The sequence below is a fragment of the Macrotis lagotis genome, chromosome 3 (genome assembly GCF_037893015.1).
Source record: "Macrotis lagotis isolate mMagLag1 chromosome 3, bilby.v1.9.chrom.fasta, whole genome shotgun sequence".
NCBI lineage: Eukaryota > Metazoa > Chordata > Mammalia > Peramelemorphia > Peramelidae > Macrotis > Macrotis lagotis.
In genome coordinates, this window is record NC_133660.1 from 146751493 (window position 1) to 146765967 (window position 14475).

Consider the following 14475-nt stretch of genomic DNA (forward strand, 5'->3'; position numbering starts at 1 on the left):
CAGCCAGATGGCACAGTGGATAGAACGCCATCCCTGAGTTCAAATCCAGCCTCAAACACTTTAACAATTGCCTAGCTGTGTGACCTTGGGCAAGTCACTTAACTTAAATAAATAAAATAATTTTTTTAAAAACATAAAAATTAATGCCTTTTGTTATTGACACAATTATTTAATGTTTCCCTCCCCAAAAAGTTTATTTTTGAGTCCTTATAACAAATAAAAATGTCAAAATAGACCAATGAGACAGTATTTTCTATGTGGTCCTACTTCTCCCTCTACTCATCGCTTACCCTTTCCTGACCCATATTGGTAGAAATGATATATATTTAATCCTCTGAAATGAAGATTGTTCACTACAATTAATTTTGAGTACATTTACCTTTAAGCATTTTCATTTACCCTATTTTCTTGATTATGATCTTTCACTTGCTCATACAAATCTTCCTGTGTTTATCTGAATCTTTCATATTCTCATTTCTTACAGTGCAGCAATATTTCATTACATTTACATAGCACAATTTGTTTAGCAGTTCTCAGTTGATGATTTTTTGCAGCCATTTAGTATCCTTTCCTTTTTTAAATAATCTTAAAATTGACCCTTGCAGTGCTTTTGAAATTGTCACTTCTAGTAAATCCACTGATGAATTTTCTCTTCCAACACCTCAGTGCAGTATAACTTTGTACTATAAAAACACATATATGTCTTTCCTTTTTTTTCCTTCTCCCAGTTTCATCTTTAAATGTTATTCGGATGATCTAACATAATTGGATCACATAGCATTCCTTTTGCACTTTTCTTTCTTCTGTTATACTCCGCTATTCTGAGTTGGTAATGCTCTTATTGTTCTATCATTCTATCAATTATAATTCTATCAATACAATTATAATTCTATCAATACAAAGCAGTATTGTTTCTGATGCCATACTTCTTCACTGTGGCAATTCCTTTGCATGATTTAAACTGCTCTTTAAAATTTTGATAATCAGTATCCTTTTGGTTCCTTTTAATTATTTTATTGATGCTCTTTTCTTATGACATTGTCACTTCTAACTGGTTTCTTCTCTCCCCACCCCCATCTATTCAAATAGAACCCTCCTTTGTAACAAGTACAATCACAAATGGATGTTTTGACTATGTCTGAAAAATATATGCTTCATTCCATATTTATCCTCTATACCAAATAGCTGGAGGCAACATGCTATGTCATCCTCTTCTAAAGTCATGATTAGTTGCTGCATTGATCAGAGTTTTGGAGTCTTTTTTTTTCTGGTTTTTCCAGTGTTATTTTCCTTTACATTGATGTTTTTAAATGGTTTTATTGATATTTTGAGTTTCTACATTTTACATAGTATTCCTTCTCCCCTTCCCAAAGAGCCATCCTAGTGGGTTTATTTCAGAAAGGGGGAAAAAACAGAACAACTAATCAATATATTGAAAAAGTCTGAAAACACTTGTAATCTATAGCTGTGAACATCCCACCTTGCCATTTAGATAGGTGAGGAGTATCTTCTCATATCTCTTCATTTTAGTCCTAAGTATCTTAAAATGTTTTTAACCCATACTTCTGATTTTTTTGTTATGTAATTCTTTCCATTTGCATTGTTTTAGTTTCTGAATATATTGCCTTCTTGGCTGTTTTCTTCACTAGTTTATATAGACCTTTCTTTGTTTCTCTATATTCATAACATCAGTATTCCATTACATTCATGTGGCATGTGTGTGTATAGCCATTCCCAATCCATGGGATCCGTCTCCTATTTCCTATTCTTAGCTGTCACAAAAAGTGCCACTTTAATTTTAAAGATGACCCCATTCCCACTGACTCTCTTCCTCTTACCTTTAATCTTCTTTCTCATTTGTTATCCCTATTAGTTCCTTTCTAATATTCTTATCTGGTTATATATTTCTTCCCTTTCTCTTTTCCTCTTGTCAAGTAGATTCCTTCCCCTTTCTCTTTTTTTTTTTTTTGCCCCTTTCCAAAAAGAATTTCTCTTGCTCTCTTCATTATCCATCTTCTCTTTCTTGTCACTCTGGATGCCCATTCTCTGATTTCATGAATGCTCTCACTATCTAGTCTCTCTTTTCTCTTTGTGCTACCAAAGTTTCCAAGATATCTATTCTAGGTTCTTCTAGGTTCTTTCCTCTACACACTTTCTGCCACTGCTTTGTCAGATATACTCCATGATTCCCTTTTCCATGGTACCTCGCTCCAATAAAAATGCCATTTATTGCAGGTGTTGGGGAGTACACTGTCCCATGGTAGGGCCCCTCTTCTCTCTATCACCCTAATTATGCAGATCATCCCTAATCTCTCTCATGGTGACCTTTTTTTCCTATATTTGTCTGGAAATTTCCTCTCCAGGGCCATGGTTTCTCACTGCAGACACCAGTTGCCCCCAGGAATTCCAACTTCCCCCCATTCCTAGGATAAATAAGCATTTTTAAGCACCAAGCTCCCAGACTCCATCCAGTGTAGCATCTCATCTCCCTCTTCACTTATGTAGCATTCATCAGTTGAACTCCTTCCCATCTCCAAAGTAAGACCTCTTTTCTTTTCCTTCTATTTCAGTATTCCCCCTACACTCCTTCCTCACTCACTTGCCTTTAGACTTTTCTTTTCCTGAAACCACAGAAGTCACCTTCACTTCGTTACCAGCTCTTTATTTGACCCTAAAGCATCACTCAGTTCTCTCTCCAGCCCTTCATCCTTTGGAAATTTTTGTTTGCTAAGTGATCGTCCCTTAAGAAATTGTCCTTTTACTTATACTAATTATTAAGACCATAAGGCAAGATTACCACTTATCCCATTAAATTGTTTCTTACTGATTTTTTTGTCTCTTGATGACCCTAACTCATCTATCTACTTCTAAGGAGATCCTGTAAATCCTTTCGCCTAACTGAAACCTACTTACATATTTTGCCATTATTTAAGGCAAAGATATCATTGTTGGTACAGTTCATTTTCTTATTAGCAATATCTTAAGGCAATCATTGGACAAGGATCTCATATTTTAGATTAGCAACTCTTTATATGGATAATTTTAAAACTGGGTCCTGTACCCAAGTTAAAATGGAGAGGAGCATATGTTAATTAACAACATAACTGCTATTTTATTTTTTTAATTAACATTTTATTTGTTTTCCAATTATATATAATAGTAGTATCTACCTATAATTTTTTTTAAGGTTTTGAATTTTGAAATTTTTGCCCCCACCCTCCCTTCCCCCACCCCACAGAAGACTGTCTGATAGTCTCTACGTTGTTTCCATGCTACATATTGATGGAAATTGAATGTATTATAAGAGTAAACATAAAGCCCCCTCCCCACAAGATGAGAAACCTCAAGAATAGAGGGAGGAAAAAATATTTACTTCAGTCTGTATTCAGATTCCCATGGCTCTGTCTCTGGGATGAGTTGCTTTCTTTATTATAAATCCACCAGAGAGGTTGCTTCAATATTTTTCCCACAGTTGCTATTACTAGCTGTACCTCCACTCTGTTCCTCCCCACTCTCATTTATTCTATTCTCTCTCTCCTTTCATCCTGTCCCTGTCCAAAAGTGTGTTGTATCTGAGTACTCTCTCCCTCGATCTTCCCTCTCTTCTGTCACCTATTACCCCCTTCCCTCCCCCCATTTCCCCCTTATCCCATCCCTTCTCTAGGTAAGATAGATTTCCTCACCCCATTAAGTGTGTATGTTATTTCCTCTCTGAGCCATTTCTGATGAGAATGAAGGCTCACTCATTCCCCCTTGCCTTCCCCCTTTCCACTCCATTGAAAAAACTTTTTCTTGACTCTTATGTGAAATTTCTTAGCTTCTTCTTTATCTCCTTTCCCTTCCTCCTAGTACTTTCCTTTATCACCCATTGACTCCATCTTTTTTACTATATTATACCATTATATTCCTCTTCTTCCTGTGGCCTGTCTATATATGCTTCTAACAGTTCTTATAAAGTTCATATGAGTTATAAATATCTTCTTCCCATGCAGGAATACAAATAGTTCAATATCATTAAGTAGGGGCAGCTAGGTGGCACAGTGGATAGAGCACCAGCCCTGGAGTCAGGAGTACCTGAGTTCAAATCCGGCCTCAGACACTTAATAATTACCTAGATGTATGGCCTTGGGCAAGCCACTTAACCCCATTGCCTTGCAAAAAAAAAAACCAAAAACAAAATCAATATCATTAAGTACCTCATAATTAGTCCCTCTCCTACCCCCTCTATGGTTCACCAGAGTGTCCTGTACTTGGAGATCAAACTTTCTGTTCAGCTTTGATTGTTTCAATAAGAAAGTTTGAAAGTCTGTTTCATTGAAAGTTCATCTTTTCCCCTGAAATTCAGAGGATATTTAGTTTTCCTGGGTAGTTGATTCTCGGTTGTAAACCAAGATCTTTTGCCTTCCGTAATATCATATTCCATCCCCACGAGCCCTTAATGTAGATGCTGCCAGATCCTGTATAATCCTGACTATGGAGCCTCAGTAGTTGAATTGTTTGTTTCTGGCAGCTTTTAGAATTTTCTCTTTGATTTGGGAATTTTGGAATTTGGCTATAATATATTCCTGGAAGTGACTAGAGGTGACTGGTGAATTCTCTCGATTTCTATTTTACCCTCTACTTTAAGATCACAGGGCAATTTTGCTGTATTATTTCTTGAAAAATGAAGTCTAGGCTCTTCTCCTGATCATGGCTTTCAAATAGCCCAATAATTTTTTTAAATTACTTCTTCTGGATCTGTTTTTGAGGTCAGTTTTTTCCCAGTGAGAAATTTCACATTTTCTTCTAATTTTTGGCTTTTTTGGAAGAGTTTTATTTCTTCCTGATTTCTTACAAAGTCATTGGCTTCCTTTAGATCCATTCTGCATTTGAAGGAGTTATTTTCTTCAGAGAGTTTTTTTTAATCTCCCTTTCCAGCTGGCCAGTTCTGCTTTTTTAATGCATTCTTCTCCTCATTTGGCTTTTGTTTTGCTTTTTCCATTAGGCCTAAACTGGTTTTTAACATGTTATTTTCTTTAATATTTTTTTGTATATCTTTTACCAAGCTGTTGATTTGCTTTTCATGATTTTTCTGCATCGCTCTCATTTCTCCTCTCAGTTTTTCCTCCATCTCTCTTAAATGCTTTTCAAAGTCTTTTTTGAGCTCATCCATAGTCTGAACCCATTTTTTATTTCTCTTGGAGGTTTTGGATACAGAAGCTTTGGTTTTGTCATCATCTGAGTATGTGTTTTGATCTTCCAAGGGACTAAAGTAATTCTCTATGGTCAGATTCTTCTGTTGTTTACTCATTTCCTCAGCCCAAGACTAATTTACTTCCAAGGCTTTGGGGTTTTTTTTTGGGGGGGGACACCCCACTGGGACTTTTATTCCTCCAAGGTCTTATGCTCTCTAGCCTGTGTTCTGATATGTAAATGACCACAGCACCGCCCTCTGCCCTGGGGCTATAAGGAGAGATCCAGCTTGATTATTTAGTATGAAAGCCCAAACTGCAATAGGCAGCAGGGTCCTACCCCAGGGAGAGCAGAGAAATTTCTGCAGACTTCCCTTACCCTCTCTGGGAGTACAGGCTGCTTTCTCCAGATTCTCACTGTAGATTCTGCTGCCTGTGCTCCTCACTCTCCACTCATTCTGGTATAGCAGAGTTCTCTCCCTACCCCTTCAAGCTGTTGCTGGCTGGGCTGAGCTGGGCTGTGGCCACAGCTTTTTTCCAACCCCTGGTCTTGATGAAACACTTTTCCCGTGGAACTTCTAAGTTATCTTGGCCTGGGAAAATATGTCACTCAGTCTTTCTTTGGGTTCTGCCCCTCTAAATTTTGACTAGAGTCATGATTTTGGCTTTTGGAGTTTTGGGAGAAGTTCCTAGGAAATGCTGCCTTCACACCGCCATCTTGTCTCCACTCTATTTTATTATACTATAATTGGTTGTTATTAAATGATTTAAGTCCTTTAAACAAGGGAGAATCCTGGTTTATTCAGTTCTACCTAAACTTGGACTTTTTTCAGTTCGATCTTTATTTTTTTTCTAATTGTGTGAGTGAGCTGAGTATATCACAACTCCTAGGAAACTCAATTTTTCCTTTTAAGTGCATAACTAAAATTAAGTAATGCCATAAAATTTCCCTGGGGGTCCTGAAAAGGAGATGGAATTTAAGTTATTAGGTGGACTATAATATCAAAAATGACCACATTGGATGTCTTTTAAACATAATTATAAACAGTAAGTTTGCTCTATATTTTTTCCCAGCTATATATTGAAGCAGCAGATCTGTTTGAATCACTGGATAAATCTAACTGTGAAGAATTCCTCCCAAGGTAAAGAGTTTTACTTCTGCTTCTGCTACATATCTTTATAGGTATGTGCTTATAAGAGACCTCATGTGGCCTGCCTAACAAAAAAATTAGATGAATGCCTTTCAGCAGTCATAACTTTCAAAATACAAGTTTTTTTCCACTATATTTGGCCTGCTGTAGGGAAGTATTTTGAGCATCATGTCAAACTGATCATTTAGATGCTGTGGTGGTGAGCATGATAGAAACATTGAATATGCAACTTTTATATATAGATGGCAATTTTTAAAAACATACAATTGGTTATGTTGATTTGTCTTTTTACTGTGTACCTTTCTTACAGAGGAGATCGATATGATGCATTAAGAGTCTGTATCGGTGACACTCTATGCCAAAAACTTCAAAATTTGAATATCTTCTTAGTAAGTATAGATAATAGGAATATGTGGTACATTCAAGCTGTTAGATTATATCACGTGCCAATTTAATAAAACAGATTAAAAAAACAGTATTTATAATTTGGGGGGTATGGGGGTAAAGAATTTCTCCCTAATTAGAAACACAGTTTCTGCTATTTATCTTTTAATTAAAGCTAACAGTAATTTTAAGTGACCAGTTTTTTAGAAATATTCTGATAATAAGCAAGTGCCATTTGGCTTTGGTGTTCATATATGAACAATCAGCAGGTACTACTTGTTAAAAACCTATTCTATGCCAAATACTACATTCAAGGATAAAAATGAATTAGCTATCAATATGCTTTTTATTTAAAAACAAAAAGGAAATATATTGAGGATCAATTAATAAGTTAAAGGTGGATCACTTAACCCCAGTGCCTTGCCCCCCAAAAAAAGTAAATTGTTATTTTTCATAAATTTCTCTTACCTATAAAATATATCACTACATAGCCTTATTAGTGGATCTAAATTTGTAGTGCTGTCCTGCAAGGATAAAATCAGCAACATTTTTAAGATGTGCACCAGTTTACTGTAGTTAAATGATGTTCCAGAGCATTTGAAATGGGAAAAAAATTCTTTTTTTTTTTTTGTCATTTAATTCGAAAGTGTTGAAGAGGACTTTGTGAAAAGGGAAGACTTGCCCCTTAAGCTGACCATTTATTCTGAGCTATATCTATTGAAGAAAATGACAGCAGAGAAATAAAGTATTTATCTTAGGAAATATTATCAATGACTCACACTGAAAAATTGACTGGGATCCTCAAATCCTGAAAGAGCTTGAGACTGTTGCAGCCTAAGCATGTGAGAGGTCTTCAGCTGCCTGCCTTCCCCTGCCTCTCCACCAATTCATATCTTTCATGGTCACTAAAATAAATTTGTTTCCATCTGTATATAAAAAATGTAAATTAGACCCCACTGCCTTTTATAAGAGGTAGCATGCCCACTTCTGCTAAGTCAGGTGGAGATGGAATTCTTCCTAGAGTTGAGTCTTGCTACATTTCTTTTTTTTTTATTTGTTTAGTAACTTTAATCTTAAAATGTAGTTTTAAATACAATTTGGATTTGTCTGCTTAAAAACATCATCTAAATCAATGACTTAGTTACTCCTCTTTTTCCTCTATAGGTTGGATGTGGAGCAATAGGTTGTGAAATGTTAAAAAACCTTGCACTTCTTGGGGTTGGCACTGGCAAAGATAAAGGAATGGTAAAATCTTTTGATGACATTCATTATTTCTTTTAATAATTTTACTTTGGACTATGTAACATTTAAAAATTCAATTTTTATGTTACCTTTACCAAATGGTATCAAATTAAAATTGTGTTTTTATTTTTCACCTTGTAATAGAGTTGGCAATCAAAATCTATAAAGCTATAGCATTAGCTATTATCAGAAGTTATTGGGATAATTTTAATTTTAAAATATAAATTCCATTATTAAAATGTGTTGTTTTAAATTAGAATTTTATTTGTGAGGGTTTTTTTTATAAGGTTAATAGTGTTTTTTTCCCCCTCCAGGTACACTGTCATTTCTGTTAACCTAAATTCTGATTAACTTAAGCAAATTCTGTTTGTTTTTTAAATCTAATAATAAGAACATGTACTTTTTTGACATGTCACTTTTTTCCTGTTGTACATTTCTTCTTCCATCTTTTGCACATCTATATGTCCTGGAGCCTAGTTGGAGTCCTTTCAAATACATTCTTTTACCTTTTCCATGCTATTAAACATAAATAAAGTAATTAATATAAGGCAAATCTACCTCCTTTGTGATTGGTGATTTACATGAGTCTAATCGGTTATCATAATCAGAAACAAGTGAAAAGAGATTAGGAATAGCCTTGATGGTTCTTATTTTTAAAACTATTCCCAGAATATCAGAAATATAGCTTCACTTGAATACATGTAGAAAAACATGTTAAGGATGATCCAGTAGTTCTGTGTTCTGTGCCATTGTCCCTCTAAAAGCAGACTAAGGATTCTACAGTCATTTTGGAAATTGAAATATAATGAGAATAGGTCTAGTTTATTTGTGATTTACAGCTCTTTTTTTCTTTTTTCTTTTTTTCCTTCTTGTTTCCAGGTAACTATTACAGATCCTGACTTAATAGAAAAATCCAACCTAAATAGACAGTTTCTGTTTCGACCCCATCACATACAGGTATGATACTTATTAATTCACAATATCCATTTTGTTCTACAAAATTATTTTATAATAAAGCATAATGTTTTCCATTTTGACTCTTGTCTATACCTATTAAATATCTAAAGGCCCAGAAAGTAAAAAATTAATTTTTAAAACAAAACTTATATATGTTTGAGTTTGAAACAGAGAGTAAAATCAGAAGACATGAAAGAGATGAGTGCTTCCTGATATATAACTTATATTGAGTGCTTGCCTATTCTACTTTTATTTTCATTATTTAAAATGAAGCTAAGGAAATGTCCTTAGAATTTTTTATTACTACTCATCTTGGTTGCATATTTAGCTTATAATCTAAAACTTTCTGGTCCTTAATTATATTTATTCTTATTTACCTCCTGATGATGTGGGAAAGAACAGAAAAATCTTTTTTTTTTTGGATTTTGCAAGGCTAATGGAGTTAAGTGGCTTGCCCAAGGCCACACAGCTAGCTAATTATTAAGTGTCTGAGACCGGATTTGAATCCAGGTCCTCCTGACTCCAGGGCCCGTGCTTTATCCACTGCTCCACCTAGCCGACCCTCAGAAAAATCTTTTTAAAAAAAAAAGAGGAACTCAGAAGAACTACAGTATATTATTGCAGCAGAACAATCAACTTCATATGACTCAGTCAGATTGCCTTTCCCATATGCACCCCCCAGCAGCTATAGGAGCAACTAATGTACTTTACAAAACTTGTTGACTTTGATTTTAAGTTTTTAGAAAAAACTCTAGAAGTCATCAATAGAACATATATGTATATGATCTGAAAATTGGCATTAAAATAACCATAAAGGGGTGGCTAGGTGGCACAGTGGATAAAGCACCGGCCCTGGAGTCAGGAGGACCTGAGTTCAAATCCGGTCTCAGACACTTAATAATTACCTAGCTGTGTGGCCTTGGGCAAGCCACTTAACCCCTGGTTGCCTTGCAGAAAAATTAAAAAAAAAAACACCATAAGCATCATCTTGAATTTTTTTTAAGAAAGCAAGGAACTATTCAATACATTTTATATAGATTCCCATCCATTTTGTTGTTCTCAGCAAATGTTTGTTAAGGCAATCCAAAATAGTTTTAAAAAAAAAGTTTTTGTACTATCCACAATTACTTACACCTAACTTCTTCTGTATAGCTGATTTTGTTTTACTTTTTCTAGACACATATCCTAAGGTAACATAGATTCTAAATACAATAAAACTTGATTAATTCAAATATAATTGATCTCAAAAAATATGCTTTTAATTAATTGTGTTTTATGTGGTATTTGTATTCAAGTAGTTGTGTGGACTAGTTAATTAGATTCATTCAAGTACTTATCTTTAGTCACAAATGATATTTTGCTCTGAAATGATTAATATTTATTTCATGTTTCATCATGGTATATTTTAAGTACATTATACTGATATAGTCAATGATGGTAAGAATGTGTAATAGCCATATGTCTATTTATAACTCTTTAAAAACCTTAATACTTAGTATCTGTTCTTATTTAAAGAAAATTTTGTAATTTTTCTAATGTTTAGAAACCTAAAAGTTATACTGCTGCTGCTGCAACTCTGGGTATAAATCCTCATTTAAAGATTGAGTCACATCTGCACAAAGTTTGTCCTGCTACTGAGATGATATACAGTGATGAATTCTATATTTCACAAGATGTAATTGTTACAGCTTTAGACAACGTGGAAGCTCGCAGATATGTGGACAGGTATGTTTTTTTTTTAAGAGCCTTTGCCTTTGTTTCTGTGTCCACTTATTTCAGCAGCTCTTTATGCTGCATTCATATGCTAAGAATAAAAATAAACTATTACTAAATGGTATAAAATAAAGAATTAATGACTTACATAGTGACTCATATGTTTGTTATTGCAGGCTATTGTAGAAATAAATATATAGTAGAGATATTTAACAACAGCAGCAGAGTTGATATATGCAAAAGGAAAAAAGGAAACTAAAGAAATGTTGAGGAAAAAGTCAAGGATTATGAAAAAAGAATATTTGTAAATACAGTAGACAAAAGATAAAAAGATCTTGAGGTGGAAAGTCATCAAAGGAATATTTTAGTTACATTAAGTATTGAGAAATGTAATGAGAAAATTCATTGGAGGTTAAGAGATAAAGTTGCTTTCTCAGAGTCACACAATTTGTAAGTTTCTAAGCCAGATTCTTACTCAGATACTCCAGGCCCTAAGTTCAGAACTCTACCCTCTGCATGATTAACTGTCTCCAGAAATGATAAAGAGGTACTCTCTAAGACTATCAGGGTCACAGTGACTCACAACTTCTCCTCAGGTGTAGGTCTTCTTGTCATCCTTTAAATTCTCCACTAGGTATCTACCCATTGATCTGAACATATTTTGTCCTTCATTTTTGAAGATCATGACATCAGGGAGGTGATGTCATGACAAGCACAAGAATTGGATTTGAGTGAGGGAGTACTGTGCTAAATCACCATCCTCATTTTCTCCTGGGTTCAGTGGCCAGATATAAATCAGAACAACTGGAGATGACCCTGGATACAAGGCATTCAGCAGCAAGTAACCTGCCCAAGGTCACATGGCTAGTAATTGTATTCAAACTCCTGTCCTTCTGACTCCAAGATCAGTTCTCTATCCACTGTGCTACCTAGCTTCCCTTTTGATTTGGACTGATTATTACTGAAACCTGGGAGCTGTCCACCTTTCTTCACTTGGACCTGGCTTCCTTATGTCTATCATACATCTTCCTGGATGAGGTCTTTTGTGACCCTGTCTAGAATGCATCTTTCCCTCGACGTTTAGATCTGAAATTTGGATTTTTCACATATTATCTCATGATTCCCAACCTTATAATAGTAATGAAAAATTTGGGGTGTTAAAAAGGTAGCTTTTGTGACAACTTCAAATAGCCATCAGTTCAGCATAATTTCCCACATTCAATTAAATAGAAAAGAAGGAAGAGAATAAATATTTATTAAGCACTTTCCACAGGCCTTGCACTTTACAGATTTCCCATTTGACACAATAACCCTATGATGTAGGAATTATGATAATCCCCATTTTACATTTGAGAAAACCAGAGTAGACAGGTTAAGTGACATGTTCACAGTCAAAAAGCTTGTATCTGTAGGCTGTATTTGAACTTGGATCTTTTTGGCTCCAGATCTAGTTTTCTCTTCTACCAGTTCATTTTTGGACCTGCCTCTCCCTTCAGGGCTTGCCCCTGATGTGGAGCTGCTGAGGAAGTCCATCAACATCTTGAGCAATGACTGTTTTCTCAAGTTAGGTTTTTCCCTTGCTCATTGTTAGTGAGGTCTCTTGGGTACTTGTGGCTCTCTTTGCAGAGACTGTGGTATCCTGGAACTTGTGTTGCAATCAGAACAATTTTCATCTAAGGCAGAGGAATCAAACACATGACCTACAGTGTGGTCCAAAACAGATTAAAAATGTCATTTAAAAAGATTTCACAAAATTTTTTTAAAATGTAATATATTACATCTTAAACCTCAGTCAGTATCTGGACCAGAGGGATCCTTAGGCATTGGCTCCCTTTTCTACTTGAGTTTGGCATTAGTGGTCAAAAGAGCATCATGTTTAGGAAATCTGATTTCATTTAGACTGTGCAGGGTGACCCTTCACATCAGTTTAGATGCAGAATTCTCAAAACATGTCACTGTTAATCATTATTGATCCCAGAGTTATTGAATCAAACAATCTCTGCTTTTACTATTCAGGAATTTTGTATATTCTTAAGCAGTAAAAACACTTTGTTGGAGAAATAATCATTCTGCTCTTCAGAATTAATTGCTTTTTTATAATCAAGAAATAATAATAACTAGCATTTATATAATACTTAAAGATTTACAAAGCACTGCACTTTGCATAAGATAACTGCTTTGATATTTACAACCACCCTATGAGGTAGATGCTATGATAATCTCATTTCACAGATGAGGAAATTGAGAAAGAAAAGTTAAGTGATTTATCCACTTAATGTCTGAGTCAGAATTTGATTTCAGTTCAGTTCTTCATTCCAAGGTCCATGCTCTAACCACCACACATACCTAAGGGAAAAATCTTGTATTCTTTCATGTTGGGTGTCACATTAGATTTTCTATAGTCTTGCTTTTCGCTGCAGTTACCCTTGCCAGTTTTAGCAGGCAGTTCTATTTATAATCTTCTACCAGTCTTCTCCAAAAGATTTTGCAGGTGGGTTTACTTTTTTAAACTGATTTTTGTCTTTCTATTTGGCAAAGAGATAAGGGTTTGTTGTTTACAGTTTCAGAACTTTCTCATTGTTTTAATTACTTTATAAATTTTAATTGCCATAGGAAATTGGTAATCTATGGTGATGCTTTGTCCTTTATTCATTTCCCATTTTTCACACTCAGTACTTTTTGGTTCCATTGTTTTAGAGCAGTTTTAAGGGCATCCTCTGTCTATCACATTTTTAGCCTTCCTTCTAATTTGGTTGATTGCTGACCTTTGGGGTTTTTGTGAGGTTTTTCCCTGACCTTTGTTTTTACAGGTCTATATTCTGTCTGTACAATAACAAGTGATTCAGAAATGATTCTCACATTTATACCCAGTCAGTTTTGTTGCATCCAGTACTGCCTTTTTTAAAGAAAATATTTAATGAAATATAATGATTATTCTTAGAGGTTTCCATAAGTCTCTGAACTCTCACTTTTTTTTCACTCACCATATGAATTGTTTATTGAATAAATACATGCACTGTCATGTAAATTATTTAAGCAAAAAGGGGGATAACCTATAAAAAAAAGTCCCTCTTCACTGATTTCCAATTTTATAGATTCCTGCAATCCTGAAATAGAGGCAATTGGAACAAAAAGAAAACTTGATTTACTGGAAATTACAAGTGTTACCCATACCGAATCACATTTGAGTGCACTTCCACTGATGTTTTTTAAAATTTATTTTTAAAGCCCTTCTCACCTAGACAAAAGAATTTTTATAGAAATTTTCAGAGCATAAAATATAAATGGTGATATTTACAGCAAAACTTTTTTTCCCCTTTAATTTTTTGAAACATTGAAAAGAATACTTTTGCATGCTATACTTTTAAGGCACAGGGTATACAATCCGCATGTACAAACTAACCAGAACTGCTGTTTGAACTCCTTTAAGAAGATTTTATTTTCCTGTTTGGCTCAAGATGAAAAGTGTTAAATCCTCTTTATTCACTTAACTCTGTATCAAAATTTAAAAGTCAATACAAACTGAATTTTTCCACTATTGAAAATATGGTTCTAAAAATCTAGTCTTCATAAACATCCCATAATCTAATCTTACAGGTATTCATCCTAGATCACCCCCCTCTTTATTCCTAATATTACCATTGTTTTTATGATGCTATTAGATCCCTGGTAAGCTGTCTTCTTTTAAAAGACTAAAAGCAAGTACTGGAATTCCTATATTCTCCAGACAAAGGGTCAATTCTCACACCAATTAGGAGATAAACTCCTAAGCAGCCTAGGTGATAGCAACCTGAAGGTATTTGACTAAGAACAATAGGAACTGAGTCTCATAAAATTAGATTCCAGGGTGCCAAATT

At 34.6% G+C, this 14475-nt stretch overlaps 1 protein-coding gene across 1 annotated transcript in view; it reads left to right on the forward strand.

The window, feature by feature from the left end:
• Positions 1-14475, forward strand: part of UBA6 (ubiquitin like modifier activating enzyme 6) — a 76633-nt gene that overhangs the window by 36384 nt on the left and 25774 nt on the right. Inside the window, exons 15-19 of the mRNA XM_074229331.1 lie at positions 6246-6313; positions 6633-6711; positions 7871-7951; positions 8828-8905; positions 10449-10630. Of these exons, the coding sequence (XP_074085432.1) occupies positions 6246-6313; positions 6633-6711; positions 7871-7951; positions 8828-8905; positions 10449-10630 (488 nt within the window). The remainder of the gene's footprint in view (positions 1-6245; positions 6314-6632; positions 6712-7870; positions 7952-8827; positions 8906-10448; positions 10631-14475) is intronic.